General features: G+C 41.9%; 6 protein-coding genes across 12 annotated transcripts in view; 3 read left to right on the forward strand and 3 right to left on the reverse strand.

Moving 5' to 3' along the window:
* The first annotated feature begins 675 nt into the window (after positions 1–675).
* Positions 676–2,286, forward strand: LOC121589805. Its single transcript, XM_041908977.1, has 5 exons — positions 676–1,364; positions 1,438–1,765; positions 1,828–1,899; positions 1,957–2,043; positions 2,110–2,286. Exons 1-5 carry the CDS (start codon positions 733–735, stop codon positions 2,221–2,223), a joined length of 1,233 nt encoding a protein of 410 aa, XP_041764911.1. The 5' UTR covers positions 676–732; the 3' UTR covers positions 2,224–2,286.
* A 2,062-nt stretch (positions 2,287–4,348) lies between these two features.
* On the reverse strand, positions 4,349–5,341 carry LOC121589657. Its single transcript, XM_041908735.1, has 4 exons — positions 5,334–5,341; positions 4,937–5,273; positions 4,709–4,867; positions 4,349–4,642 (listed from the first exon to the last, which is right to left on the reverse strand). Exons 1-4 carry the CDS (start codon positions 5,339–5,341, stop codon positions 4,568–4,570), a joined length of 579 nt encoding a protein of 192 aa, XP_041764669.1. The 3' UTR covers positions 4,349–4,567.
* A 798-nt stretch (positions 5,342–6,139) lies between these two features.
* LOC121589807 (gustatory and pheromone receptor 33a-like) lies at positions 6,140–7,328 on the reverse strand. The gene is made up of 4 exons (XM_041908979.1): positions 7,215–7,328; positions 6,530–7,147; positions 6,290–6,445; positions 6,140–6,219 (listed from the first exon to the last, which is right to left on the reverse strand). The coding sequence occupies exons 1-4, from the start codon at positions 7,305–7,307 to the stop codon at positions 6,157–6,159; spliced, it is 930 nt and encodes a 309-aa protein (XP_041764913.1). The 5' UTR covers positions 7,308–7,328; the 3' UTR covers positions 6,140–6,156.
* A 5,132-nt stretch (positions 7,329–12,460) lies between these two features.
* Positions 12,461–13,966, forward strand: LOC121589804 (aminomethyltransferase, mitochondrial). Its single transcript, XM_041908975.1, has 2 exons — positions 12,461–12,833; positions 12,934–13,966. The coding sequence occupies exons 1-2, from the start codon at positions 12,551–12,553 to the stop codon at positions 13,896–13,898; spliced, it is 1,248 nt and encodes a 415-aa protein (XP_041764909.1). The 5' UTR covers positions 12,461–12,550; the 3' UTR covers positions 13,899–13,966.
* Positions 13,967–14,058: 92 nt separating this feature from the next.
* LOC121589808 lies at positions 14,059–14,817 on the reverse strand. The gene is made up of 3 exons (XM_041908980.1): positions 14,437–14,817; positions 14,214–14,366; positions 14,059–14,148 (listed from the first exon to the last, which is right to left on the reverse strand). The coding sequence occupies exons 1-3, from the start codon at positions 14,680–14,682 to the stop codon at positions 14,083–14,085; spliced, it is 465 nt and encodes a 154-aa protein (XP_041764914.1). The 5' UTR covers positions 14,683–14,817; the 3' UTR covers positions 14,059–14,082.
* Positions 14,818–20,244: 5,427 nt separating this feature from the next.
* LOC121588828 (zwei Ig domain protein zig-8-like) overlaps positions 20,245–24,653 on the forward strand; it is a 54,284-nt gene continuing 49,875 nt past the window's right edge. For 2 of the 7 annotated variants that reach the window (XM_041907224.1, XM_041907225.1), the window contains exon 1: positions 20,245–20,565. The gene's annotated coding sequence lies outside the window, so the exon portion shown is untranslated. Of the gene's footprint in view, positions 20,605–24,653 lie in introns of all 7 variants that reach the window. The other 5 variants (XM_041907229.1, XM_041907230.1, XM_041907226.1 and 2 more) reach the window with 4 other exon arrangements.

Here is a 24,653-nt window from a genome sequence, read left to right on the forward strand (position 1 = left end):
AACAGAAGCTATGCTAAAGCTGAACTAATGGAAACGGTGCTTGTCCGTCAAAAATGAAGGCTGAATCCTGTATGATCAATTTTTATTAGCCCAACCGTGTGCACGCTATATGAACATACCATTAAAACACGATCTATTACCAATTATTTTCCCTATCATTTACTAACTAGCTTAACATTACGATAAACCCTTTTAAATTGTGTGTTTTGTTAATCTGCCACTCAATGCATACGACACAACTTTCAAACGCTTATTTAAACTAAACAAACGCCTGTGTCCAGCCTTCGTGTAGGTGTTATCCTGTTAAAATTAGACCGCACGGGTTGGCATTGTATGTCTCATAATGGCTTTATTTTTGGTCGCTCGATTCAATGGCCTCTCTTGTAAGCATCAAAAAAGAACGAAAAATATCCCTGTGATAAACCTGTGAGCGGTTTCCCGATTGTCCTAACGGCTGTGCGCTCCCGTAACTTCTACCAGCCAACCGAACCAACCAGCTCCAATCATCAATTATCGTTTACACCCACGATTCATCCATTAATCATTTCCACCACCGATGTTATCGGCGGTTTAATGTGACCCTTTTTGAATAATTAATTCTACCCATCGAATTCATCTGGTTCCGGACGGGCGAGCATGGTCCCAGATCATTCAATGGTGACCAACTGACTGAGAAGTAGTCGCACCTTTTTTCCCCCCAGTGAACGTGAAGTGTGAAGCGTTTCAAGCGCGATGAGCCGATTATTTGAGGCAAAAAGCTTCGTGCAAACTCTTCGAATCTTGTACTACATCGCCAAAACCTTCGGTCTTATTTCGTTCACTACAACATTTGATACAGTTGGTATTCGGCGCAGCTTCAAGGATGTGCTCGTTTTTGTCGGGTTCATGTTTTTCAATTGCTACATTGTGTTCAAATCGGGCATCCCACCAAAATCAGAAAGTCCCTCGTACTTTGACTCTTCGTTGATCCAATTCATCCTCGGTCTATTTCTTACGCTGCAGTTAATTGCCTTGATCGGTATCCCAATCACCAACTATGTGCAGGCATACAAGTACGATCGTCTCATCTGCTGCATCATGGAAGTGGACAAGGGGTTAGAGGAACTTTGCTTCAAACATGATTACAGTGTCGAGTACTTCTATAGCACAGTGTACTTAAGCGTAACGCTCGGGCTACAGCTTAGCTGCCTTACGGGGACCGCCTTCACCAATCCTTTTCTTGTTGATTATGATACATGGTGCAATTTCACAGCTCTCGTAGGCTTCATCATGTGCAACTTGGTGTACATCATGACCAGCTGCTTTTGCTGCGTTACACTTTGGGCAATTGTTTACCGATATCACAAGATTAATGCGACTTTTTGGTACGTATCACTCCACCAACCAGTTTGTTTGATCGGTTGCTCTTAACCATGTTTTGCTTAACTCCTTCGCCAGCATGTACTTTCATACCGAGTCTGAGTCTAACAAGCAGCTGTACCCATTATCCGAGAACGAGACTATCAAAACAATCGCAATGATTTACATGAAACTAGGAACGGCTGTCCAAGTGTACAATCGGTGCTTTTTTATTCACATATTCTACATAATTGCAAGTGCTTTCGGTCTTAATTTGGTATCATGTTTCACTATCATACACGTGTACTTGGCTAGCAGTAGCTACAGCATCGTTGATCCTATTATGATCTCTCAACTGTTTCTCAGTCTATTCTTCATTTTAATCATCATGCAAGTCATGTTTGCTGGAAACTTACTTCACAAAAAGGTGAAAATATATTAACTTTAGTAAGGCTCTTTTATTCATGACAAAAATGGCAACATTTGTAGGCAAAACAAATAGCGATACTCTTGCATAAGGCTGCTATCTATAACGATTGTGGTTCGCAAATTATCGAACAAGTAAGTAGCAATGCAATGCTGAACTACACCTGTGCTTATCTACTCTACTTGTTCTAGCTACGATCATTTTCCGTTCAGCTCTCTCACGGCATACCTAAAGCATCATGCTATTTCTATGATATTGACTGGACATTTCTGCTCTCGGTAAGTTAGGAATGCGCCTGGGTGACCTTTCTACACTTTATCCATTCTTCTACTCTATTCCTATAGATGATATCTTCGTTTGCCACTTATCTAAACATACTTGTACAGTTCGACATCATGCAACTCAGAGCATCGGGTGCCAACAACAATGATACCTTACTGTCGTTTGAAAGATCTTAAACCCAAATCCTTTCATTCTTTAAATAAAGTTATATGAAGTACCGTCGTCTCCCTATCCGAAACAATCCTGAGTATATTAACACTCAGAAAAAAACCCTTAAACTTCCATTTATCTATGGTAAGCTTTTCCAGTGTAATGCGCCTGAATGTCTGCAATATAATACCGATATCCAAATTGAGCATAGCTCCCTTTTTGTCCGTCGTCAAGGAAACGCTCCATTGCATCCATTCATCAGATCCATCGTTTTGCGCTTGCCACTGCGAAAGAGCATCCGCATTATCGCCTTCATTGGCGTCATTTGGCATGATTCCAGTAATAGTTTTACAAAGCCAAGCAGTTATATCAAAGCGGAAGCAATTGCGCTGATTTTGATGCAATTGCATTCCCTTAGTTTTTGTCCACTACTCGTGACTTCGAGTACAGATTTGTTCCTCCACTTCCTGTATTTACATTGTTACGAATCAAACATCGTTTGATTCTCCATTTCGCTTACACTAAAAAGTAACAATAACAGCAACAACTTAACTTCACCACTCATTTATCATATATTTACATAAAGATAGCAAGATTACTGTCCATTTTCCTGCTGCCACATTTTTTTAAATTCATTTAAATTTTACACATTTTAATTACTTAACCATTCGCCCTTTGTACAAAACGATGAAGCCAACCCATTTAATTAAAGACTCCGTTTCAACTGAATTCTTCGTTTCGTGAACAGCAAACGCCTTCTTACAATTCACAGGTCAACTCAATCAAAAGCGCTCATTAAATATTCATAAACATATTTATTATTAATGCAAATGAGGCATGAAGCCTCTTAAAATGTGGCTGCTTACCGCCACATTAACTGTCCCTGTCTTTGGAAGCAGTAAAAAATCGAAAGATGCTTCTCGGTATTCAAGCAGACTCTTGTTCATTTTAGAATGCTTCTTGTCAACATTTTTAGTTTAGTTTGTGGTTTGATTTTACCGATTTTTCTAGGGTTTGAAACCATGACAGGCATGTTATTGCCTCGTACGAGTTCATGACTGTTCCACAGAACCTCCCCATTCCCAAATATTCTAACTATTGACAGTCAATAAAATATACCTCTGCCCGCAATTTATCTAAGGCTATGATAAAATGTTAGTGATTGACCCTCGGCAATAACGTGTTGCATTATATTCTTATTCATTCGGAAGACTTTTCCTTTCGCAACTGCTAATCTTTTCTGAGATCCAACTACTTAAAGCTGCTTCCAGAAACCGACAAAAATAGCATTTCTACTATCGAATTCGTTTGCACCTCCGCTGGTCAGCTGAAAACTGTCGAAATCAGCTCACGTACAACAGGCAGATAATTTTGCCTTCGACAGGCCAGTCCTTCTACCGTCGATAGCTATACATCCTTTGGCGGTCCACAATGCCACTTGATTTGCTTGTGTGTGATTACCTCGATAAGCAGCCTCCACTCGCACCAGCCAACGCATTGTCCCTTTTGATAGCCACACTAAATACGGTAAGATGGAAGGATGGAAGTGCAACCAAGCCATGAATAATAGATGACGAGCTATGAAAACAAGACCGGATGCGGTTTGACAGGGCCGGGATTGGCAAAACGCACTGACGCCGACGCATGGTACGGCGTGTGGCCGCCAGCGATGGATCCACCCAGCCGAGCTTGCGTTGGGGTTTTTGCTACGTGATAAATTTCCTGTCATTTTGGTCGGTTTCGCATTCGTCCTGGCAGTTTCCTATTAACTTATGCGAATTGCGTTATTTCTGTTATATTTCTGCTAAACTGTGAGGCGCTTGAACCAGCTTTAGACACCCAAAGAAGCATCCGGAACCCTAGATAATACTCATCCCAGCCATGATATCCAACATATCGTCCTGCACAAGTTCTGCAAAAGATATATTCGATACTGTCACTCACTGCACCGACCACTTCTTATCTTTCTCGAGCTTAGATTGCCTTTTCCTGCAAAGCTGATTTGTTGAGTCGAAAGATGGCAGCAAGTTGGATTTCAGGAGCATTAGCTGCCAGGGTTGTGGGATTTAAACGCTAACTTTTCAATTTTCAGCTCTTGCATCTCTCTGCTGCAACGCGATGCACTCACCATAACTAATGCTTTGACGAACAGCTAAATGATGGATGCATCGGCTCTTACGAACATTAATCTTGTGTAACTTCAGAAATTCTACACCATCGTTTTTGTTACCGTTGATTAATAGCTCCGCACATGGGAAAGCAGACGCTTTAATCCAAGAAACATGTGAAGGAAATTTTGTAGAAACACATTCCCAATTTGCCCCACATAGTTACATCCCTAATGGACTATGACGTAGCGGTGCTGTGGTTTCATACTTTATTGGCAATAATTGACAGATCAAATTGAACGAGAATAACGACATGCATCACAAGCGTAGCAGCAACCTGCAATTGAAGAGTTTATACTCAGTGAAATGTGTTGATCATTTGTGGAAATTTAAAATATCTTACCGAAACTAGAAATGGCCACTCAAAATCAAACAACAAGCATGAAACACGTGGCGCAATGCTCCGTAGCTGCTGGGAAAGGAATTTAATCTGTAGAAGTATGGGCATATCGTAGTAACCGTAGCATACTGCTTTGTGAACAAATATTACAGTTCTTTTGCACTGTAACAATAAACATAAGCGCATATTATCCAATCAAGACGTACTGAGAGCTTACCCGGCTTTGCTTACCTCTTTTGTCACTAAACTTCCCGCAACAACAACCTGAATAATGAAGGATAGATAGATACAACCGTACACCATATTGTTCATCGATACTTGATGTGATTCATCTGCTTCTACTTGTGAGAATGCGTGAATAAGGCCAAAAATGGAAAACAGCGTATAGCCAAAGGCAGATGCCATCATCAAAAGTATTTGTAGAGCAAAGCAGTAGTTAAAGTCGACTATGGTTTCGCTAAGTTGTTCGTGGATGTCTCCAATACAACGCACGATACCGACCACTTCCGTCACTGATGAGTTGCTATGTTTGTAGGGATCTGCCGTCCGTGACGTTGGAAATTTCTCACTGCAAAACAACAATGTTTACCTACTCCTTAGCACAATCAAACTACACATATTTTCTTACCTGATCATTTTGTTCAACGCACGAAAGCGCATGTAAATTGTTGTCAGAGCTACAGTAATGTACGATCCGAAGATCGTAAACACAAGGGATGATCGTAGAAAAACTACCATTTCTGTTGCAGTAAACTGTTGCGATGATTGATCTTGGACAATAAAAAATGTTGATATCATCAAAAAAAAATTGACGAGTATCGGGATCGCCATGTAAATGCAACTGAGTAGATGATTCAATTGATGATTCAACCGGTAACCATCGCGTTTGAGGATTTGATCCACGCCATCGAGTGTACTAAACATTCTGAACATCCGTCCCACAACGAATCGATTGCAGAGCGAAATGCTAAGAGAAATGATAATTCCCAAATTCACCGAGCAATAGATTCCCACATTTAAAAGGATCGAATTGGAGAAGCTGTACGATACTCTAGTTGATACTGTAAGAGCATACACATCCATCAGAATCGCCACTACCAGCAAAACCTGATCCCGTGTATTTGTACTCAGCAGTTGTCGCTCGAAGTCGATTGTGTGGGTGAAAATTCCTATCAATTTACCCGCTCGATACACGGGTCGGATAGAGTCATATACTGAATCTACTGAAAACCACTTCATTTTTATTTTTATCAATTGAACTAGAATCCAAACTGCTAAGTGTGTACAATATACCATGAACCTTCGAATATATGTACTTTTCTGCATGTATCGATAGCTTTCCATGCATATTTTAAGCCAAATAACCGTGAATTGTTTGCTTTAAGAGGATAACATTTTTCTCTGTTGATCTTCAACGGATAAACAGGGCATTGCCGACCTTTGTAGGAGTTTTATCGTATAGCCGCATCAAATTGCAACAGAATCACCAAATAGGACACCAAAACCGCTATAGTCTGTGGGAGATATGGAATGTTATCGAATCGGAAGCAATTATGTATACTTCAATTAGCTTATTAAACGCACTTGAAATATGAACGGCCAATCTATTACGATGTTTCTTGATGCGATAATAGCTGACCTGTTACGGATCTGTCTTGAGAATAGCATCATAGATCGTATCAATGCGCCATTAGATTCATTATTCATAGCCTTGTGTAGTAGTACGCCCGTTAGCTTGCTCTGAAATTGTTTTCACTCGAAAGAATCAGTAAATACAGCGCAACACTAACCCAGACCCACTTAGCCTTGCACAAAACGCCTCACCTCTTTGGATACCATTTGCGACAGTCCAACGATTGGCAAGAACATCAAAGAGTAAAACAACCCACCACATAGGTTAAACACGGAGAACATTAGTGTACGAGAATCGTCGCTGGCGTAAACCTTAAGCAGAGCAAAGATATTAAATACGCTAAACATTAGCATCACTACTATATTAAGCGCCAGCACATCTGCAAACTGTCCGTTCAACTGAAACGTGATTTCGGTAAGCTGATGGTATATGTTGGCAATTTTCTGCACCGCTCTTATGCGCTCCTGTAAACTTCCACCGCGATGACTGTTTTCACCCAGCAAAAACCCCTGCCGGTCGCCATTTGATGTGTCAAATCGAAGCTTCAGTGTTTGGTTCAAATGCACAAACCGAAAAGACATTATGTACGACATGCAAAAGAAAAGGCATACAATTGAGAAGTACACTATATTGAAGTAGATCTGTCCAAGTATCATTTGCCACGAAACAGTTTGATCTTCAATGTGCTTCGTAGTGTTAATGTTGTAGAAGAGCAGGATGGATTGATGTAGAAACAAGCTCAGACCGCTGCCTAGCAGGATGTGTTGTCTATGGGTAGTGAAATCAACTGGATGTTTCATCAACTGAAACTGAATCGAAATCATGCATTTTATTCCATTCTAGACATCAATTACAGCCACCAACGCTAAACGTTACCTTCAGATCTATTTGGTGAATTTCTTGCAAAACACGAATGACTGATTTCCAGTTCCAAGCATAAATCATTATGACGCCACACGTTCCAAACATGCCACCAACAAGTAGTGTTCTTATACCGTACGTCACAAGTATGGACCCATTATTTAGAAGATCGTACGGAATGTTCGCATGTACAGCGGCTACAGCTACAAGCAGCAGATTCAATATCACAAAATTTACAACCTTCACAGTACTAAGCCTGGCATCTCCGTTCGCCGGATTGCCAACATATTGGTAAATGTTTATTCCAAGTATACTACAGAACAGTTCATGATACTTAAGAACATCAAACACATGACGTGGCTCCGCGTTAAACCAATTGCTTATTCGTTGACCCATGTTCGGTGCACTGAAGTCAACTTTTCCCTGTTGCTCGTGTTTTTATACCGACAACTGGAATGCAACGCGTTAATGTCTTTTTAATTACCTATTTAATCCATCTCTTTTATAATGGGAATGTAAAGCACTGCTACTTAATCCACAACAGTTTTACTGTGACCAGTGCAACAGTACGGTTTTTACTGTGAAGGTGACAATGGATTTGTTTGGGTTGGAAAATAGTCGAGAGCTCGTTGTGTCCTGGTGGCCCAAGATCAACGATGTCGTTCACGCGATATCACCCATTTGGAATACATCTCGTGCATTTGGCATTCATGTGCTTCGTTTTGATACAACAACAGACCGACCGACTCTTCTTGAGCTAGTTTTATCATTCGCCATTACTATTATACGAATATACATGATCTACATCATTTTAGTGACGGATGCTTGGGACTTGATCTTCATGTCCAGCTCTCAGCTGGTTGAGAAAGGCTTGGACATTGTACTCAAGATTCCGTTTGTCATGATGCTGTTTGTTCCATGGATATTTTTGTTTAGGAAAACAAAAATTTTCTACATATCTCGTGATTTGGACATTTTTGACGCTTTGGTAAATGAAACATTCCTCTTTTTTGTTCTTACTGGCTGTTTTCCATTTTCTGCTATTATATTTCTTTTCATACAGATTGCCAAATACAACTATCCTGCAAACTACCAATTTTTTCACATGTTTTCAACCTTATTTGCTACTGCTGCCATCAGCATTCCACTTTTAAGCCTAGCATCTATTCGGGGATTAGAATTTTGGATGGATCACTTCCTCGTGCTGACGTTTGTTGGATTCTCTTGGTCAGGTGGTTTGCTGTACAATAACATTTGCAATGTGTTACTCTTCCATATTTTGTATCGCATTGAAGTAATCAACGATTTCCTACGGTAAGTCTATTGGTTTCTATTGCTATGCATCATTTTTCTTATTTATTCATTTATAATGTAAAGAAAAAGTATTACTCGCGATCGGATAGAAGATGATTTGGGAAGCATTTTACAACTCATCAAATCATTAATGCGTCTACATGACAAATTGAGCGATATCTCGACCAATTGTTCACAATGTTTTGGATTCTCGGTAGGAGCAAGTGTAGCAAGTGGGTTAAATCGGGCTTTGCTTACTTTTCTTCTACTTTGTTCCAGGTTTTCATAACTATGATTCACGTTTTGATTTCGCAGCTGATTACTACCTTTGCCTTTATTCGCGTCATGTTTTATCATTACAATGAAACAGAGTTGAACGATTGCATAATTTACACGATTGGTACCACAAGCTACTGCTGTCTTCCGATCATTACGATCTGGATTGCTGGCCATATCAAAAAGCGAAATGTCATCACATTCAAGTTAGTGCATCGTATCATCAATACCACCAATGTTGTTGAAATCGAAGATCTTCTTCAACAGTTTTCGGAGCAGATGAACCACCGTTCACCTAGTGTTGATTTTCGGTTTTTTGATGTAGATTGGCCACTGCTTGTAAAGGTAAGTTGATAAACAAGCAACAAACTGTACTGCATTTTAACCGGACGATTTTGCAGGCATGCAGTGAAGCAGCCACATATTTGATTATCATGATACAATTTGAAACAAAAATATAAATCCAACTGCAGATAGTGTAGTTCCATCTTTAAATTCAATACTTACAAACACAAACGTGCTTCGCCAAAGAGCCATAGAAGCTCCATTATGTTACAGTTTCTGGTTTTATTCACAAGGCAATAAATTTATAGTTCAGTGTTCAGCACAACATTGTGTCGTGTATCATAAAACTGCTACAAACAATAAACTCAGAAAACCATCATAAAATTTGCGTACCGTCCTGCAACAAATTTTTATGATTTGGTATCGGTATCAGTTTAGTGTCAAAACTAATCAAATTAATATCAAATTCCCTGCCTTCTTCACCTTTGCGGCGTGAGTTTTGAACGAAATAATAGATGACAAATCAAATTAATGCTCCGAAATACATTTAACTGAACACCAAAGCTATCCGCAACGCGTCGTCCCAAAGGAATACTCAATTTATCAACCATGACGGTAGATTGTGACTGCAATCAAATATGTGCCGCCCATATAATCCTGTTACGATATACGATTTTACGCTTGCCATGTGTTGCTGAATGCACACAGCGAAAGACGGCAACGATTAATTTGCCAGAAATTGTCAGTGGTTTTAATTTGCAGATCAGGTGATGGGCTATCGAAATCAGGTTCACACGCAACAGATGCCTTTGTGAATTGGCTAACGTCAGGAATAAAGATTTTTATTTATCAATTAGTGAAGTGTAGCTTTTTTCGCAAACTTTCACACAGCAATGCCGTTAATTAATCAGATACAATTAAGCTGGTGGTAGTGGGACGTAGCAATACAGGCGGTTTGATTGGAGAAGAGCCCGATGATAAACGGCATAAAAAGTCGCAAAAACATTTAAAACTTCATTCACTCAATTAATTTCATCATTTACGATGGAATCACATTTTACTCGAACGCGACTGCCCCTGCTGGTAGACTGCATTCTCAATTCATTGTATCGCTCTCTGCTCTTTCAATCCCGTCGCATGGGAATTTGAATAGTGTCCGAGTTGTTTCATCTGTTTGTTGCCTGTTGTTGTGGTTGCTTTTATGATGTTAAAAAATTCTTTTTTGATGCGTCGTCTGAGAATTTATCAAACTGCAGCAATATGATGAGATAGGTAACAACAAACCCCAACAAGCATCTGTAACAGTTTCAGCATGAAATCTAGAACCAATCTTCGATTGAGATTTTCTTACTTACATTATACATCGTTTTCCAGTCGTAGTCGTAAAAAATGCAGCGCAGCTTTGGTCGTCGAAAGAGTATTTGCTGAGAGAACCAGATCAGCTTTCTTTTCGTCGAAGAGTCTACCACTCGCTGGATAGCCTCGTGCAGTAAACCCGCAATGTCGTTGCTAGTGTTTTCTACATCCACCCCGGCGAAGAAAATCAGCCCAATCATGATGATGTAAACCACACAAGCGGTCAGTAATATTAGAGTCAAACGAGTTTCTCTCGTCCTCCCAACATAATAGCTAAACGAGGTAGCATATATCACGAAAATACTAAACATTCCTACGCCAGTAATTAAGGCTGTGATTTGGTTGGAGTAGATCCGATTGACTCGATCAACTACATCAATCAGGGCAGCGAAGTCCTCCGCAAGTTCTGATACTACATCCACTGGGTCTACCCTGCGTCCCCAGCGTTGCTTCTGCTCAATACACCATGACCCTGTGTCCAAGTGTTTCTTGAGACTGCACTTTATTGCGTCCAACCGAAACGAAACAAGCCGAGCAGCGGCGACAAAATGAAAGTTCACTATCGTAAACTGGATTCCAGTAAAAGCATAGGAAAATGAGTTGATCAAGTGATTACGAAGAGAAAACTCAGAAGTTGTACTCATACCAAGTGCAAACACGGTCCCCACCGCGATGAGCATTAGTACCACGAACAGAATCCTAACAAGTGTCACATATTGTCGCCTGTGGTCAAGTTGATGCCCAATACGTTGCAGATATCGATCTACTTTAAACAACTCTCCTATGATTTGGCAGGTTGCACCCCGACGCATGAAATTATCAATCGCCAGCACGATCATAATGATAGCTCCCAGAGGAAACAGAAAACCAAGCCCCAAGTTCATCACCGCGGAACCTGTCCACCGGGACGACCGGCTGTTGATGACATTTATATAAACACAGAACGAATTCGCCACAAAATTCATCAATAAAGCCGCGTACTCAACACCAGTTACTTTAATCTGTACGTACGGCGGTTCACCCACTATGGAGAATGCAGTTAGGCCAAAGTACTTCGAGAATGCCAGTAAAGGCCGTAATACGTCATAAACGTGGCGTGGATTTTTATACGAGCAACCCATGTTTTCTTATGGCTGCCGACAAAGTACTAGCTATTGGCTCCAAAAATAAGACTACAATTGGTGTTGGTGCTTAGTGCAATGAACAGCCGAATAACTCATAAATGGCTTTTCATCATTAAGCGAACTTCCCAACAGCCATAAGCCAAACATTAGTTCAGTTCAGGTATTCACAGCAAGTTTACTTTTGGTCCTCCCGATGGTATTGATAATTGAAGCTGATAAGATAAAAGCCTTGGTATTATCAATTATTTAATATGCATTATTTGACCACCATTATTTGATCGACAACCAACAAGACAACGGGCAGCTTTTCGAAAATACTTTACGATGTTTTAGATTGTGGATCATCTTTCTGGTCCATCATTCATTACTTTGGAATCAGATTAGAATAGAGTCGTGTACAAGGTTGAGAGACCCTTTTTCTAAATTATTCACATCAAACTCATGACTCCAAATTATCCAAACAGCTTAAATAAAGAAACACTACAACTATGAATGATTGTTCATTCTTCAATTATTTCAGTTGAATTAGCTTTGAGTATCATATTTCTAATTGAATAGAGCTTACTATACGTTTGACAACCTTCATTCTAACAGACGCTTCATTCCATCGCGTATGCATACTACTGAGTGTATAGCTTGTAGTTATGTCACCATGTATCAAACATGAAATTGTTGCCTTATCGGATCATCAATGGTTCTCCCAGGTCTGATGGGATGAAACAACAAACACAACAACAACCTACCATTCTGTTGTCCCCATGGGACTCTTCCATGGTGATAACGCGCTCAATGTTGTACCACTTGCTGCTATGACGATTCCATCCGTCTTGCTTTGTATTGGTGCGCTTGTGCCAGACTGACCTCTGCCATTGCCGGGATGCTGATCCCATATGAAATACTGATAGCATTTCGAGCCAACTGATTACCAAGCAGTTCGGCGGAACGGATCGAGAGGCTCTTTATTTGTGCATAACAAGTGAAAGTGATACGTTCGCCCATTCCAATAGACCGTCGAGAATGCAAAGTTCCATTCTTCGCCATGTGGTGCGATCGGGATATAGCCGTGCCTCCGGTCCTGCCACCCGCATAGCACTAATCAGACACCTTTCCACGGATAAAACTCCAAGCCGAACAGCTCTCTACGAATTCCATCAGAAACATGGTGGGAAATTGGTGGATTTTGCCGGCTACTGGCTACCGGTGCAGTATAACGATCAGAGCATTATTAAGTCGCACCTATACACACGGCAGTATGGCTCCATCTTTGACGTTTCTCATATGCTGCAGACGTATCTGAAAGGTAATAACCACTATCTGTATCTGAAAGGCCTACCATTTGCTCTTAACGGCTTAATTGTAAACTGTTTTGTACTTTAACGCATATATTATAACTGTTTCAGGCAAGGATGTGATCAGCTGCTTCGAATCCATCTGCACAGCAGATATCAAGGGCTTGCGCAATGGAACCGGCACACTCACAGTGTTCACCAACAGCTCCGGAGGCATTCTAGATGATTTGATCGTTAACCGAGTTGCGGATGATGTTCTGTACGTCGTATCAAACGCATCAAGGAAAGATGTTGATATGGCCAACATATCGAACGCCGTCTCGTCCTTCAAAACCAATGGGAAAGATGTGTCAGTGCAGTTTCTTTCCTCCGACGATCAGTCGCTTCTGGCCGTCCAGGGACCGAACGCTGTCAAAACATTGCAGAAACTATGCTCGAAAGATCTTTCGCAATTGTTTTTCATGAACACCACCACTGACACGATCGCAGGTGTAGAAGGCTGTCGTATAACGCGCTGCGGTTACACGGGTGAGGATGGGGTTGAAATCTCGATTCCTTCAGCGCAAGCAGAACATATTGCTACAGCTTTGCTCGACCCAACCATTGGCAATCTAAAAATGGCCGGTCTGGGAGCACGAGACTCACTGCGCGTTGAAGCCGGTCTCTGTCTTTACGGCAACGATATCGATGAGACTACGACACCGGTCGAAGCTAATTTGCTGTGGTTGGTGGCGAAGCCGCGGCGTGTCGAGAACAACTTTCCGGGATCGGACAAAATCAACGCTCAAATAAAAAATGGTGTCACACGCCGACGGGTAGGCTTCAAGATGGATTCCGGAGCTGCTCCGGCACGACAACACGTAGAAATCTACAACAATGAACAGCAGAAGGTTGGTGAAATTACTAGTGGCTGCCCCAGTCCATGCTTGCAGCAAAACATAGCGATGGGCTACATTCGCGAAGAATACAAAAAGCTTGGAACAGAAATTACCCTGAAAGTTCGCGATAAGCATTACCACAGTGCTGTGGCAAAGATGCCATTCGTAGCAACACACTATTATCAGGCGCCAAAATAAGATTCATAGTTAGTGACGAAAATAAATTGATTGTGATAATGAGAATAAAAAAACATACCACAATCATATTCGAATGTTTTTATTTTAAAACGTTAAACCAATTCGAACAAAATAGCAATTTTACAAAAGAGTTTCCACCTTCACCCTTCCGCCTGGCCGTGTTTTCGACTTCAACCAAATCAAACTATCCCGCACTGGTGCGGTCGAATTGAATCAGAATTATTAGATAGGAAATTATAGTGCCAATCATCTAAGAAAAATCAAACAAGTTTATTAGTTTACAATAATTCCATCCATTAGCTGTGGAAATCTTACAGAAAAAGCTAGCTTCCAGTTCAGTTCCACTGGTCCCACATGAAGTGCTACATTGTCGCGGTTTACTTCATCAGCGCTGACCTTGATCATGCTTTCGAATTCAACATTGTTAAGGTTGGTAAAATGATGAAAACATTCAATCAGTCGTTGAGTCTGTTAAGAAATGAAAGTTTTTTTGTTTTAAGCAGTAAGCAGTAAACCACCATTGACAACATTACATTACCTCATACTTGATACTGGTGGAAAGAAAGATCAGCAAAAAGTAGGCCATCAAATACATCATGCTCGATGCAGCCATGGTAATAATCAAGTTCTGCATGTCATAGTTTGACGTCATAAATGAACGATACATCGCAAACAATGCCAATGTAGGAGACGGAATATTTGAAACAGTCATACTAAGCAGCTGTACTGAGTACGCTCTATGCATAAGGCGCACAGCTTCTCGCAGTGTATCGTACAACTCCATCACAGTGTTGAATGCAGTAGAGTCCGCAAGACGCCGAAACTGATTAACAGTTGTCAATTCACTAAGAAAAATCAAGCCAGGCTTCCATGGAAGAAAATTCACTTCATAGAAACGACGTAGGTGATAAAATCTATAGCTGGCCAAATACATTACTATCACGATTTGGCATAGCATCGATACGATAACCATTACGAAAATTATTATTTGCGTAATAGTGACAATCTGCAGCAGAATGTTTGAATAATTTGTAGAGATTGCAAACACAAATCCCAGCATAAAACTCGAAACACCTACGACAAACACCAAAGTCCACGCCACGATCACCAACTTCTGTGTACGATGATCGACAGGGGCGTTAAGTATCTGCATACGTTTGTCAAACCTATCGAGGCAGTCTAGGATGGCCCAGATTCTTCTTCCAACGATTGCATTACTGATGGAAATTACTACAGCAAACACTCCCGAAAATCTTATCAGTATACTGGTCCCCCGATGAAGATAGGTTGCGTCCTCCTTGCCATACGACCGCTGAGCAAAATATCCACCAACTACAAGCATTATCAGACAGATCAATTGCGCTACAAAACTAGCGAAACTTTTCCACGACACATACAACTGGCCAGTGCTTCGATTCCGGCACACAAAAAGCTCGCCACATATTTTCAATGCTATCAAATGCAGATTTATTACGTCGTACATGTTTTCATGCCTGATGATATACTTCCAAACACCTTTTACAGAAGCCATCAGATCTAACCGCGCCATTCTGTGCAGTTGTGAAAACACTTTCAATCCTAATCTTTAGCAGGCTTCTGAACAAATTCATCAACGTCGTTCGTGTAAACTGATGTCAATATTGTGAAAATGCTTTGCCGGACCTGCGCCATCACGCAACCCAATGCATAATTTATGACCTAGCACCACAAGTTTATGGAGCGTGAAATTTATTGTCTTAATTAAAATGAAATCCTGCCACACGCGCGTTACATGATCGATAAGCTCCGTTACGGAATGCCGGCTATTGATATCAAGATTCTCGTTTCAGATTAGCATTGACATGCACACCTCAAACTGCCATCAATTTATGAAACGCACATGATAATGCGTATGCAATGATTATTAGTTTTTGTGCATCTTGACCACGCATCAAGGAGTTATTTTAATCATCCGAAAGCGAGGTAAGGCGTGTTGGGGCTTATTATCCGTGTTCTATCGTGTCCGGATAATAAACGCAAACAGATAATTAAGGTGATAATTTGAAACCATTTGCGGAATAAAAAAACAACTACTCGAATCAGCTGCTGGACGAAGCCGGTAACCTTACTGAATCATTAGTCTAGCTGTTTCGTTAATTAAAATGGCACACCTAACAAACCATATCACTGGCAAATCGGCAGTGTTGTAATAAGATGATTTACGAAGCATCTTACTCATCGCCGGTCTCACACACACACACAACCGACGGAAGAGAGGCCCATCGAAAGGGTTAGATTAATTCCGAACGATTACAAGCAAACGGTGCCAGACTCGCAGTCAACTTCTGGTAATTGATTCCGAAGGTCGTAAATCGTTTCTCACCGGGTGACAAAGTGCGTTGCGGACCGGGTTGAAATGTGGCAAGCAATCACGGTTGCCTCCCATCGGAGGTGGCGGATTGAAGCTCTCTTAATTGCTTTTGTTTGAAGTTGAATGAGACTGCTGGGAGATAGATTTTACAAACTGTATACCGTCTGCTCGGATACCGCCGCCATGTTCCGCTTCCGCAACAATACACACCGCACGCACGCTCAATGGCTCGTGATGCGAATCCTTCACACAGTCCGGAATGGCTCATGGTGAAAATAATCGTAATTTCTCACTCATTATCTGAAGGGCAAGTGAATTCGGCTCGTCCCACGGAGAGCTGCTCGGTTTACATTGGTGGTTCGCGTGCTCGCAACACATCCCACAACATACTTAAGAAGACTTCATTAATTTGCCTCTTCGCCAAGCGCACCTCGGTTACCGTTTGCCAACACACTCGTCGAACATCAGGGCGGTATGCATATTCACCTGCGAGTGACAAATTACGGCAAATTATGGCCCAGACTCACCACATGGCGAAACTTTCGTTGAACCCATCTTTGGCACTGCCTTCGTATGTCTGTAAGGCTCAACCAGGGCAGGCAGGCTCAGTGGTTAGTTCACTGCGGTTTTACAACGATAAGTACACCCGACAGGACAATTTACAGGAAACACAACAGTTCAGGACATTTCACATTCTATGCAACACTGTACCACATACCAGTTCTACGCTATATACTATTGTATCCTGGATCCTAGTTTTGATTTTACCATTGTTTCAATTCACAGTCCACACAAAAGGGTTAACTTCAACGAAAACAAAAAAAACGATATCCCCAAAAGAGATATCCCAAGTTTTAAACGTCATCAAAGTGCAAAGCAACTGTTGAACATGGAGCAAAAAAATGCATCTAAACTACCATTCAGCGTTGCAAAAATCCCACCTGAGCATACTAAATAGATAACTGCCACCTCGTTTGCAAATCGTTGGTCCTTCGGGAGGTCCCAAAACAGCACGACTCCAAAATCTTAAAACACTCTTTTGCATTCCGTTTTGGGATCGTAAGCAATGAAATGCGTCTTTTGCATGAACTCTCTCGCGATTGGTACGAGCGTGTCAATTCGGTATCGCACGACTGACTTTGTAAATTCATACGGATCCTTCCACCTCCTTCAGCGGGTACACAGGAATAAATAAGAGGGGATTTTCAAGAAGATTCATTCCTTGCATGAAATCTAATAAACGATGCTCTAACGATGCGAACGTGGCTAAACATTTATAATTTCATTACGCGATACCTGCCATATTCTGAACGCCATATTCTATAGTAGTAAAAAGTGCTTGTTCAGAGCGCGCTGTTAAATTATATTTATTCAATTATTTTCAATGCTTGATGCAAATACTTTATTCTCATCTCATGAGCTCACATTCCGGTGGAAAGTTTGAAGCGTTGATACTTTGAAAAAATACGTTGCTTTTCCAGACTGTCTTAGGAATGCAGGACAATAAAAAATTAGAATATTTTACAACCAGTATTGATTTTTAATCTATTGACACTTCTAACAAGAAGTCCTGCATTGTCCTACATACTGAATAAAAAACCTTTTTCTCGCACAAACCAATTGTATTACACCGAGGATGTGAAATCTCGAACAAAAGCCCACAAGATGAATCTTACGAATCCAACAACGCTCTGCTATATTACTTCAAACCCCATAACTCCGTATTGAGATTTGCGCATCTCCTTTTTTACCTGTTACATCGAAGAACTGTTGAAACATTGTATTTGTTTTCATTTTACCGCGCGAGTTTCGTTGAAAGTCTTCCTCGGGATTGTATCGACAGAAACCGCTACCCATCATGCTTGGAGGACCTACGCATGCACATACTTAAGGCAATCAGAATTAATGAAATCAATTTTTCATAAACCCCAATTACACTCGCGATCCGTATCTGATCGTTCGCTCTGGTTCACCATATCAAAACCGAGCAGCGTGAAAATTCTCATAGTCATTCAAGCGTTAAACGCAAGCACGGTGATAAGGTTTTTTTGTTACAAAATTGGCTGCCGGTGCTCGGGCGCCTTGTGAGAATGGAAAACTTACAATTCATGCTGCTCCTGGCACGCCTTTTTGGCTGCAACACCTACCTTTATCACGAAACGAACGATGGCTTCGTGGCAACACTTTCTTGGTCGGGAGTTTGTTTCTACGTCGTGAACATACTGCTGTACACGTACTTTTCCGTCGCAAATGTGCTCAACCCTAAGGTATACACCTACACTGGCTCGAAAACTGTAGACATAGCAGGAAAAATCATCCTTGAATTAGGTTTCTGCGATTTGATTCTGATTGCGACGGAACGAGTGTATCGGAGCGGTTGGACCACGGAGCTGTTGAACGCATTTCGCTCGGTCGATAAGCAGATCATCGCTTTAGGTGCTCATCGGATTCGTTCCATACGCAACAGTGAGCAGCTGAACCAAATGATTCTACTGACACTATGCACTATCAGTGCAATCGTTTACTCAGTGTATGCATTCATACGGACGAACATCATTTACAACATACCCATGTTTGTCGGCCATCTCCTAGTTGGCGTTTCGTTGATAATTATTACTAGCATTTTCTACGCAGAAGTTTACGAAATACGCTACAGATTGAGTGCTGTTAATAGCCATATCAGGTGAGCACGCATGCTTCAAGCGGTAGAAAGGGAAATATCGATTACCCAAAACAGTCTATCCCGGCAGCAAACAGCTATGCGATGAGGATTTCCACAAACTGCGACCAAATTTTGGAAGGCGTATGATAAAAGTAAGCAGTAACGACGAAATCAAACTGCGAAAAGATTTTATCGCGCGCGTGGGATTGATCTACGAAGAGCTGCACAGCATTGCTACGAAAATTAGCAATCGCTATATGTTTGAGGTATGTGTGCCGATAATTGCTTTTAAACCCATCAGTATATAATGCAGTTGTTTTGCAGTTTTCAGGATACTGTATAGTGAATGTGTTTTATGGCATTATGGCGATCTACATCTTCTATCGAGCTGTTTTTGTCACTTTTTACGAAGCACGATACTCCATCAGTATATTTCTGGTTTGGGCATTGATATACAAGATTAGCCTTTTTCAAATGATTTTTAACTGTCACTTGCTGCATGCAGAGGTTAGTCAAACCAAAAACACCGTTCAAATCCTCAAAAGCAAAGTCTCATTTTCGATATTTAAACAGGGCAAAAGACTAGGATCGATCATGAGTTATGTAGCGTCACAGGAAAATGATGTGATTTGCATCAAGAAGGTAAGGCTTGTAATTGCATGCTAGAGGTTCCTTTCAACAAACGCTCGCTACAGTTTATACCTAAATATTGCTTCCCATGATGCCAGATGCATAGCTTGCTTTGCCAAATACAACATAATCCCATCAAGATTACCACCTACACTTTTGACATAAATTTAGGCGTATTCTTCGGGGTAAGTCTTTTTCAACAAATTACTTCAATCGATTCAACACTAATCTTTCTAAATCGTTTTGCTTCTCTTTCCTTATCGCTACATACAAGATTGCTAGTACCATCCTAACATATTTATTCATATTGCTACAGTTTTCTCTATAACTAGTAGCTTCACTCCTAATCCGTCTATAGGAAACCAGACAAGTGGAATAGTTACTTCTCTTCTGATCTCTCTCACTCTCACTTACCGTCGTATCGTTCTCATCCGCAACCCATATCCATGGATGATGACGAATCTAAAGCTTCATCAATTCTTCGCATCAAGAATCCCACAGCCCACAATCTGTTTTTAACTTCCAGTCAGCCGCCTCTTCCAATGGAGCCGCCTAGCCGCCGTTTAAAGTTGTGAACCGCTTTCAACCTGTTCCATCTAACTCTGCGACCATCGGGAAAGAGAGAGAGAGAGAGAACCAAGGAAAACACGAGTCAACGTATATGTGCCTCGAGCTACTCTTTTGTAACAGCGCATGTCCAACGAGCATGGTGCACGCGGCGAATGCCGGCTTCGGATCCATCGCTCTTCCGCTCAGGACACGTTCGAGCGGAAACGGATGTTTAGAACCTTTCCAGTCTCGCCATAACCGTGGATCAGTACATTCGTTCCCACGCGTGTGTTTTAGCGATTGTTGGGCACTCCTTTGTGACGTACTCTCACCCTGAACCACCTTCAAGAGCGTAGACGTGGGTGTTAGCGATGTTTTCGTAATAGTTCCTCAAAGCGTTTAGTCCCGCACAGCAATCGTCCCGGAATCAACGTTCAGATTGTGCGCTTAAGTTACCTATCGCAGCATCTTAGCATGTAGTGTACCGAAAGTTTGTTTTGTCATACATTGATTATGTAAATATAGCTTACGGCTGTTTCGTAAGGGCATATGACAAATTTCTTTCGATCGTTCGTCTTGAAGTGCGTGAAAGGTGTGCTTTTCAGTGAATCAAGTAAAAAAATATAATCCCTGCAAGCCGGGTACCGCCACACACGGCAACAGTGCAAGGCTAACACATTGCATCTGCTGGATTATTCCTCATTACCATGTCATCAAAAGAAGATACAAAAGGTGGCAGCTTGTGAGAGAAAAACAAATTAAACGTGTCATTGAATGTGAGGTGAAAATGGGCACGAATGTTTCATTTTTTTTAATGGAGTGTGTGCTATGTGGATTGTCTAGTTCAGCGAAGATGATGACAAGGGTAGAAATGTCGTAAGCTAAGCCGTCGCTGGTTGTGTCATGAGTTCGGTGTTGAAATAACTTCAATTGCAATCCACACACTAATAAGCTCATAGGCGGTTCCATAGGCATTTGCAACTAAATGGAAAGTTTTCTGCCAAATCGGAAGTGGTACGGTGAGGTGTGATACAGTGAAAGCGGTTGTGTTCTAATGTTTTCCCCGCTAAGCGAATAGCAGGGTGATAGTAGCCCAGAATCTGTACGGTGCTATACCGGGCGCAATGCCGAGGATACGACACGAAAATGGCAGTTAAATTGTGCGAAAATTGATCCAAGTTTGTGGGCAAAAGAAACTTCCAGCCTTCACGCCCATACCATCGACGAGGCCCAGGGGTGCCGTGTTTGTTATGTATTTTAATGTGTGATGACTTCTCGTACGGTGGTGGTCTGGCATGGCCGAGCGTGATAGAACGTAAAACGCATCGTACTGGGCGAGGTAAGCTGGCATCTGAGAAAAGGAAACTTTAAGTAGGACGTCATGTGAAGCTACGAGGTTTGTTTATATAAAGACAGGGCAGACGAGCATTACCGAAGGGATACGTGCCACGCCAGGCTAAGCTGGAGCTGGTGGATGGACATAAAATCGATAAACTTTACTTTTCGCCCGTTACAAGGATGCGGTTCTGTGCCATACAAACCAGATAACGTTTCTATTGCATGACGCCGGTCAAGCAGGAGTAAAACTGTTTCAAATCGCTTATGGATTTATCTTTTCCCCGCTCCAGCGGTAATGGACTTTTGTTCTTGATGTTTCTATACACTCATTGCGTTAAGGGTGAGATTGTTTCTCCTCTTATGCTTGCGATACACTACAGACTGTACAGATAAACAATGAAGCTTTTCAAATTATGCTTCTTTCCACGTAGGGCGTGGTTTCCATGCAACCACAACCTGCCCTCATAACGAATGCCAAATTTACTCGTTTCACACTTCGCCATGAGAGTTATTGGTTTTCTAAATTCGGTATTGTGTTAAAATTGCTTTTCACTCCATCGCACCCAATCTAACTCCCATCACGTAGCGGATTCTCCCTCACACGCTCAGTACACAGTGAAACCCCGTCCCCGAGGGACAAAGTCACTGAAAACAATTTCTTCGCTCTTTAATTGACTCACAAAACAAACGCCTGACAGATGCTTGATGTAACCGACTAACCATGAAAACTCAATTATCCTTTTTTCCCGTGCTGGGTTGCAGCGACAGGGACGAACGCCTCCCTTGACAAACTCTTCACCAGCCTACATTGGTCAACTTTCCCACCCATTTGGCCTAGTACGGTAATTTTCCACAATGGTGAATACGTAACATTGCCAGCAAAACAAAAAAAAAATATATAACCAAAAAACCAGGAGGCCTGTGAACAACGAGGATCTCGCGTACGCTCTCCGTTTGCAAGCTGTCCTTCCAACACGGACAGCTTCCCGGAACTGTCCACTGCGGACCAAACGCCGCTCTGAATTATGGTCGTTTGTTGTGCGAAGGTCGCTTTGCTCTTTTCTTTTCCGCTCTCTTCATCCACTCGTTTGTTCATCGGAACCACCATCCAGGCAGGATCGACAGAATTAAACCAAGCTGGTGGAGAATGTGTGGGAATCAACTTGAAGGCAGACTGCACTGCACTCAAGCTCATCAGGGTGCTTGTGTCCTGATCGATCCATCAGCTCTGTCCCTGCCCCATGGCGTCTCTGTTTAGTTTCCTTTCTTCCCCGCCAACGCCGATGGGCGTGTGGCCTCGTGTGATAAATTTACTACACCCGCTGTTGCCGCCACTGCTGCTACTATTATTATTGCTGTTGCTGATAGGAAACTTGTCCAGCAAGAGCTCTATCTTTTCTTATCAAACTTCCCCCTCCGCCTCTTGAGCTTTGAGCACGATTTTTCCTAAGCTATCAGTTAGAAAAACTGGATTCAAACGCAGAACACATCAAAACTCAATTACCCATGTGCTTCCGCCTGTCCAAGCAAACCTCCATCAAGGGGGTTAACCTAGAATGCGCTCTGGCATGGTTTGTATGTATGCATGTATGTATGCTTGTGAGTGCTGATACGGCAAAGTTAGTACCGTACACACAATCGCACATCTAGTTCGCTTTCTTGTCGAGTCGCAAATCGCTTACCACAAGGGCGATCTAGACACCCGAGTGGTGCAGTAACAGTGGAAATGAGCCGGTAACCGGTAACTGGTTGAGTAAATAAAAATCCCTCCATGTCCTCAGGCACGGAAACGCTCTGGCACCAACAGGCCCGGAACAAGGAAATAACCACTCTGTGAGTGGCTCGCTCGCTGCACAATAGGAGTGATTGATTGGGTTATGGATTGAATTTCTTCCCACCACTCTTACGATGGGCCTTTGGGTACGCCCATCCCCTTTCCCCACGTTATGCATATCACGTTATGGTACAGTCGAAACCGACTGTCCATCGAATCGGAAACTCACTTACAGATGTCCGCACGACGCACACGTGGTACAATCGGTTCGATGCAGTTGAAAAAATACTTCCATGTGTTCAAACCACTTGAAACCACCTACGGGACATTTTACGAACCCCATGCCACGTTGCATTTACAGTGAACGAATAGAACCGACAAGAAGAAGAATAATTCAATCGTTGCATTCCGACACATTTCCCACACATCATCATTGAACCGTTCAGGGTGGCTCAATGTCCTTCGGGACACTGCAGTCGCCTGCCTGCTGATGAGTTCGTCAAATCGCCATCCTCAGCAAAACGATCATGGGCTACCGCTACCGTTAGTCTAGCTACTCGGCAGTATTTGCCACTTCAGGAGACACTTCTACTCTGCTCCAGCTACTGCAAAGTGGCTCAAAGTGACAGGCACTACGTCAGTTAGCAGCACATTCACTGTCACTTCGCCGTCTCCAGACGAAACAAGCAACTTCCGTTGGCAAACCGTCTCCAAGCCCTCCCTTTGCTTCTACTGCCAATTGCTATGCGAGAAACGTTGTCATTCTACCCCCTGCCAGAATGGTAAAGAAGAAAACGACTCAACTCATCTTAACGTTCGCTAAGGATAGCGGGCACTCAGTGAAAAAAATAAAATACTCGCAGCCCCATCGTCTCGTGGGCATGTGCGTGGGTTTGATGCCTTTTATCTGTATGTGGCAGTGTGCACCATCCTCACACATGTACGAGAAGCCCAGGGATGTTGCCCCAAAATCTTGGAACCATCTTGTAAAAAGCGAGCGACAGACATCAGAGAGGGTTGCTAACCATTGCAAGGATAATTGAATAAAATGGTATTTTTATATAATTTACAGTTTTCCCTTGGGCCATTGCGTTTCGTTCGGTTTTTCTTTGCTTTCTTGTTGATTTTTGGCCAAAAGAGGATTCTCTGTTGAATGAGTACTGAATACAACCAGCTTTGCTTCAAACAAGAATATACAGGGTAATGGGATAACCATTCGCAAGCAACATGAATATCTTTTTCGCGAACAAATGTTATCACTCACAGATCAAGTTATGTAACACGTGAATTTTTCATCTTATAGCATACAAGAGATGGACATTTATTTGTAACATTGTACCACATCAATATTTTAATATTTAATAAATATGAAATACATCCAAAAGCTTGCTTACAACCAACAAACATATTAACAATTATAATGTAAACGATTCCAACTTATTGTTCCAGAAG

This window comes from Anopheles merus, chromosome 2R (assembly GCF_017562075.2).
Source record: "Anopheles merus strain MAF chromosome 2R, AmerM5.1, whole genome shotgun sequence".
Classification (NCBI taxonomy): Eukaryota; Metazoa; Arthropoda; class Insecta; order Diptera; family Culicidae; genus Anopheles; species Anopheles merus.

What these genes read in the sequence shown, in the direction of transcription:
- LOC121589805 (XM_041908977.1), top strand. Translation starts at nt 733, where the DNA reads ATGAGCCGATTATTTGAGGCAAAAAGCTTCGTGCAAACTCTTCGAATC. An exon ending in GAAACTTACTTCACAAAAAG is followed by an intron (nt 1,766 to 1,827) that starts GTGAAAATATAT and finishes CAACATTTGTAG; the next exon opens with GCAAAACAAATAGCGATACT. An exon ending in GTTCGCAAATTATCGAACAA is followed by an intron (nt 1,900 to 1,956) that starts GTAAGTAGCAAT and finishes TACTTGTTCTAG; the next exon opens with CTACGATCATTTTCCGTTCA.
- LOC121589657 (XM_041908735.1), bottom strand. An exon ending in GAAGTTTAGTGACAAAAGAG is followed by an intron (nt 4,868 to 4,936) that starts GTAAGCAAAGCC and finishes TTATTGTTACAG; the next exon opens with TGCAAAAGAACTGTAATATT. An exon ending in AGTGGCCATTTCTAGTTTCG is followed by an intron (nt 4,643 to 4,708) that starts GTAAGATATTTT and finishes CTTCAATTGCAG; the next exon opens with GTTGCTGCTACGCTTGTGAT.
- LOC121589807 (XM_041908979.1), bottom strand. Translation starts at nt 7,307, where the DNA reads ATGTTTGGAACGTGTGGCGTCATAATGATTTATGCTTGGAACTGGAAA. An exon ending in TTCACCAAATAGATCTGAAG is followed by an intron (nt 7,148 to 7,214) that starts GTAACGTTTAGC and finishes ATTTCGATTCAG; the next exon opens with TTTCAGTTGATGAAACATCC. An exon ending in CGCAAATGGTATCCAAAGAG is followed by an intron (nt 6,446 to 6,529) that starts GTGAGGCGTTTT and finishes AAACAATTTCAG; the next exon opens with AGCAAGCTAACGGGCGTACT.
- LOC121589804 (XM_041908975.1), top strand. Translation starts at nt 12,551, where the DNA reads ATGCAAAGTTCCATTCTTCGCCATGTGGTGCGATCGGGATATAGCCGT. An exon ending in GCTGCAGACGTATCTGAAAG is followed by an intron (nt 12,834 to 12,933) that starts GTAATAACCACT and finishes TAACTGTTTCAG; the next exon opens with GCAAGGATGTGATCAGCTGC.
- LOC121589808 (XM_041908980.1), bottom strand. Translation starts at nt 14,682, where the DNA reads ATGGAGTTGTACGATACACTGCGAGAAGCTGTGCGCCTTATGCATAGA. An exon ending in CCACCAGTATCAAGTATGAG is followed by an intron (nt 14,367 to 14,436) that starts GTAATGTAATGT and finishes ATTTCTTAACAG; the next exon opens with ACTCAACGACTGATTGAATG. An exon ending in ACTGGAAGCTAGCTTTTTCT is followed by an intron (nt 14,149 to 14,213) that starts GTAAGATTTCCA and finishes GATTTTTCTTAG; the next exon opens with ATGATTGGCACTATAATTTC.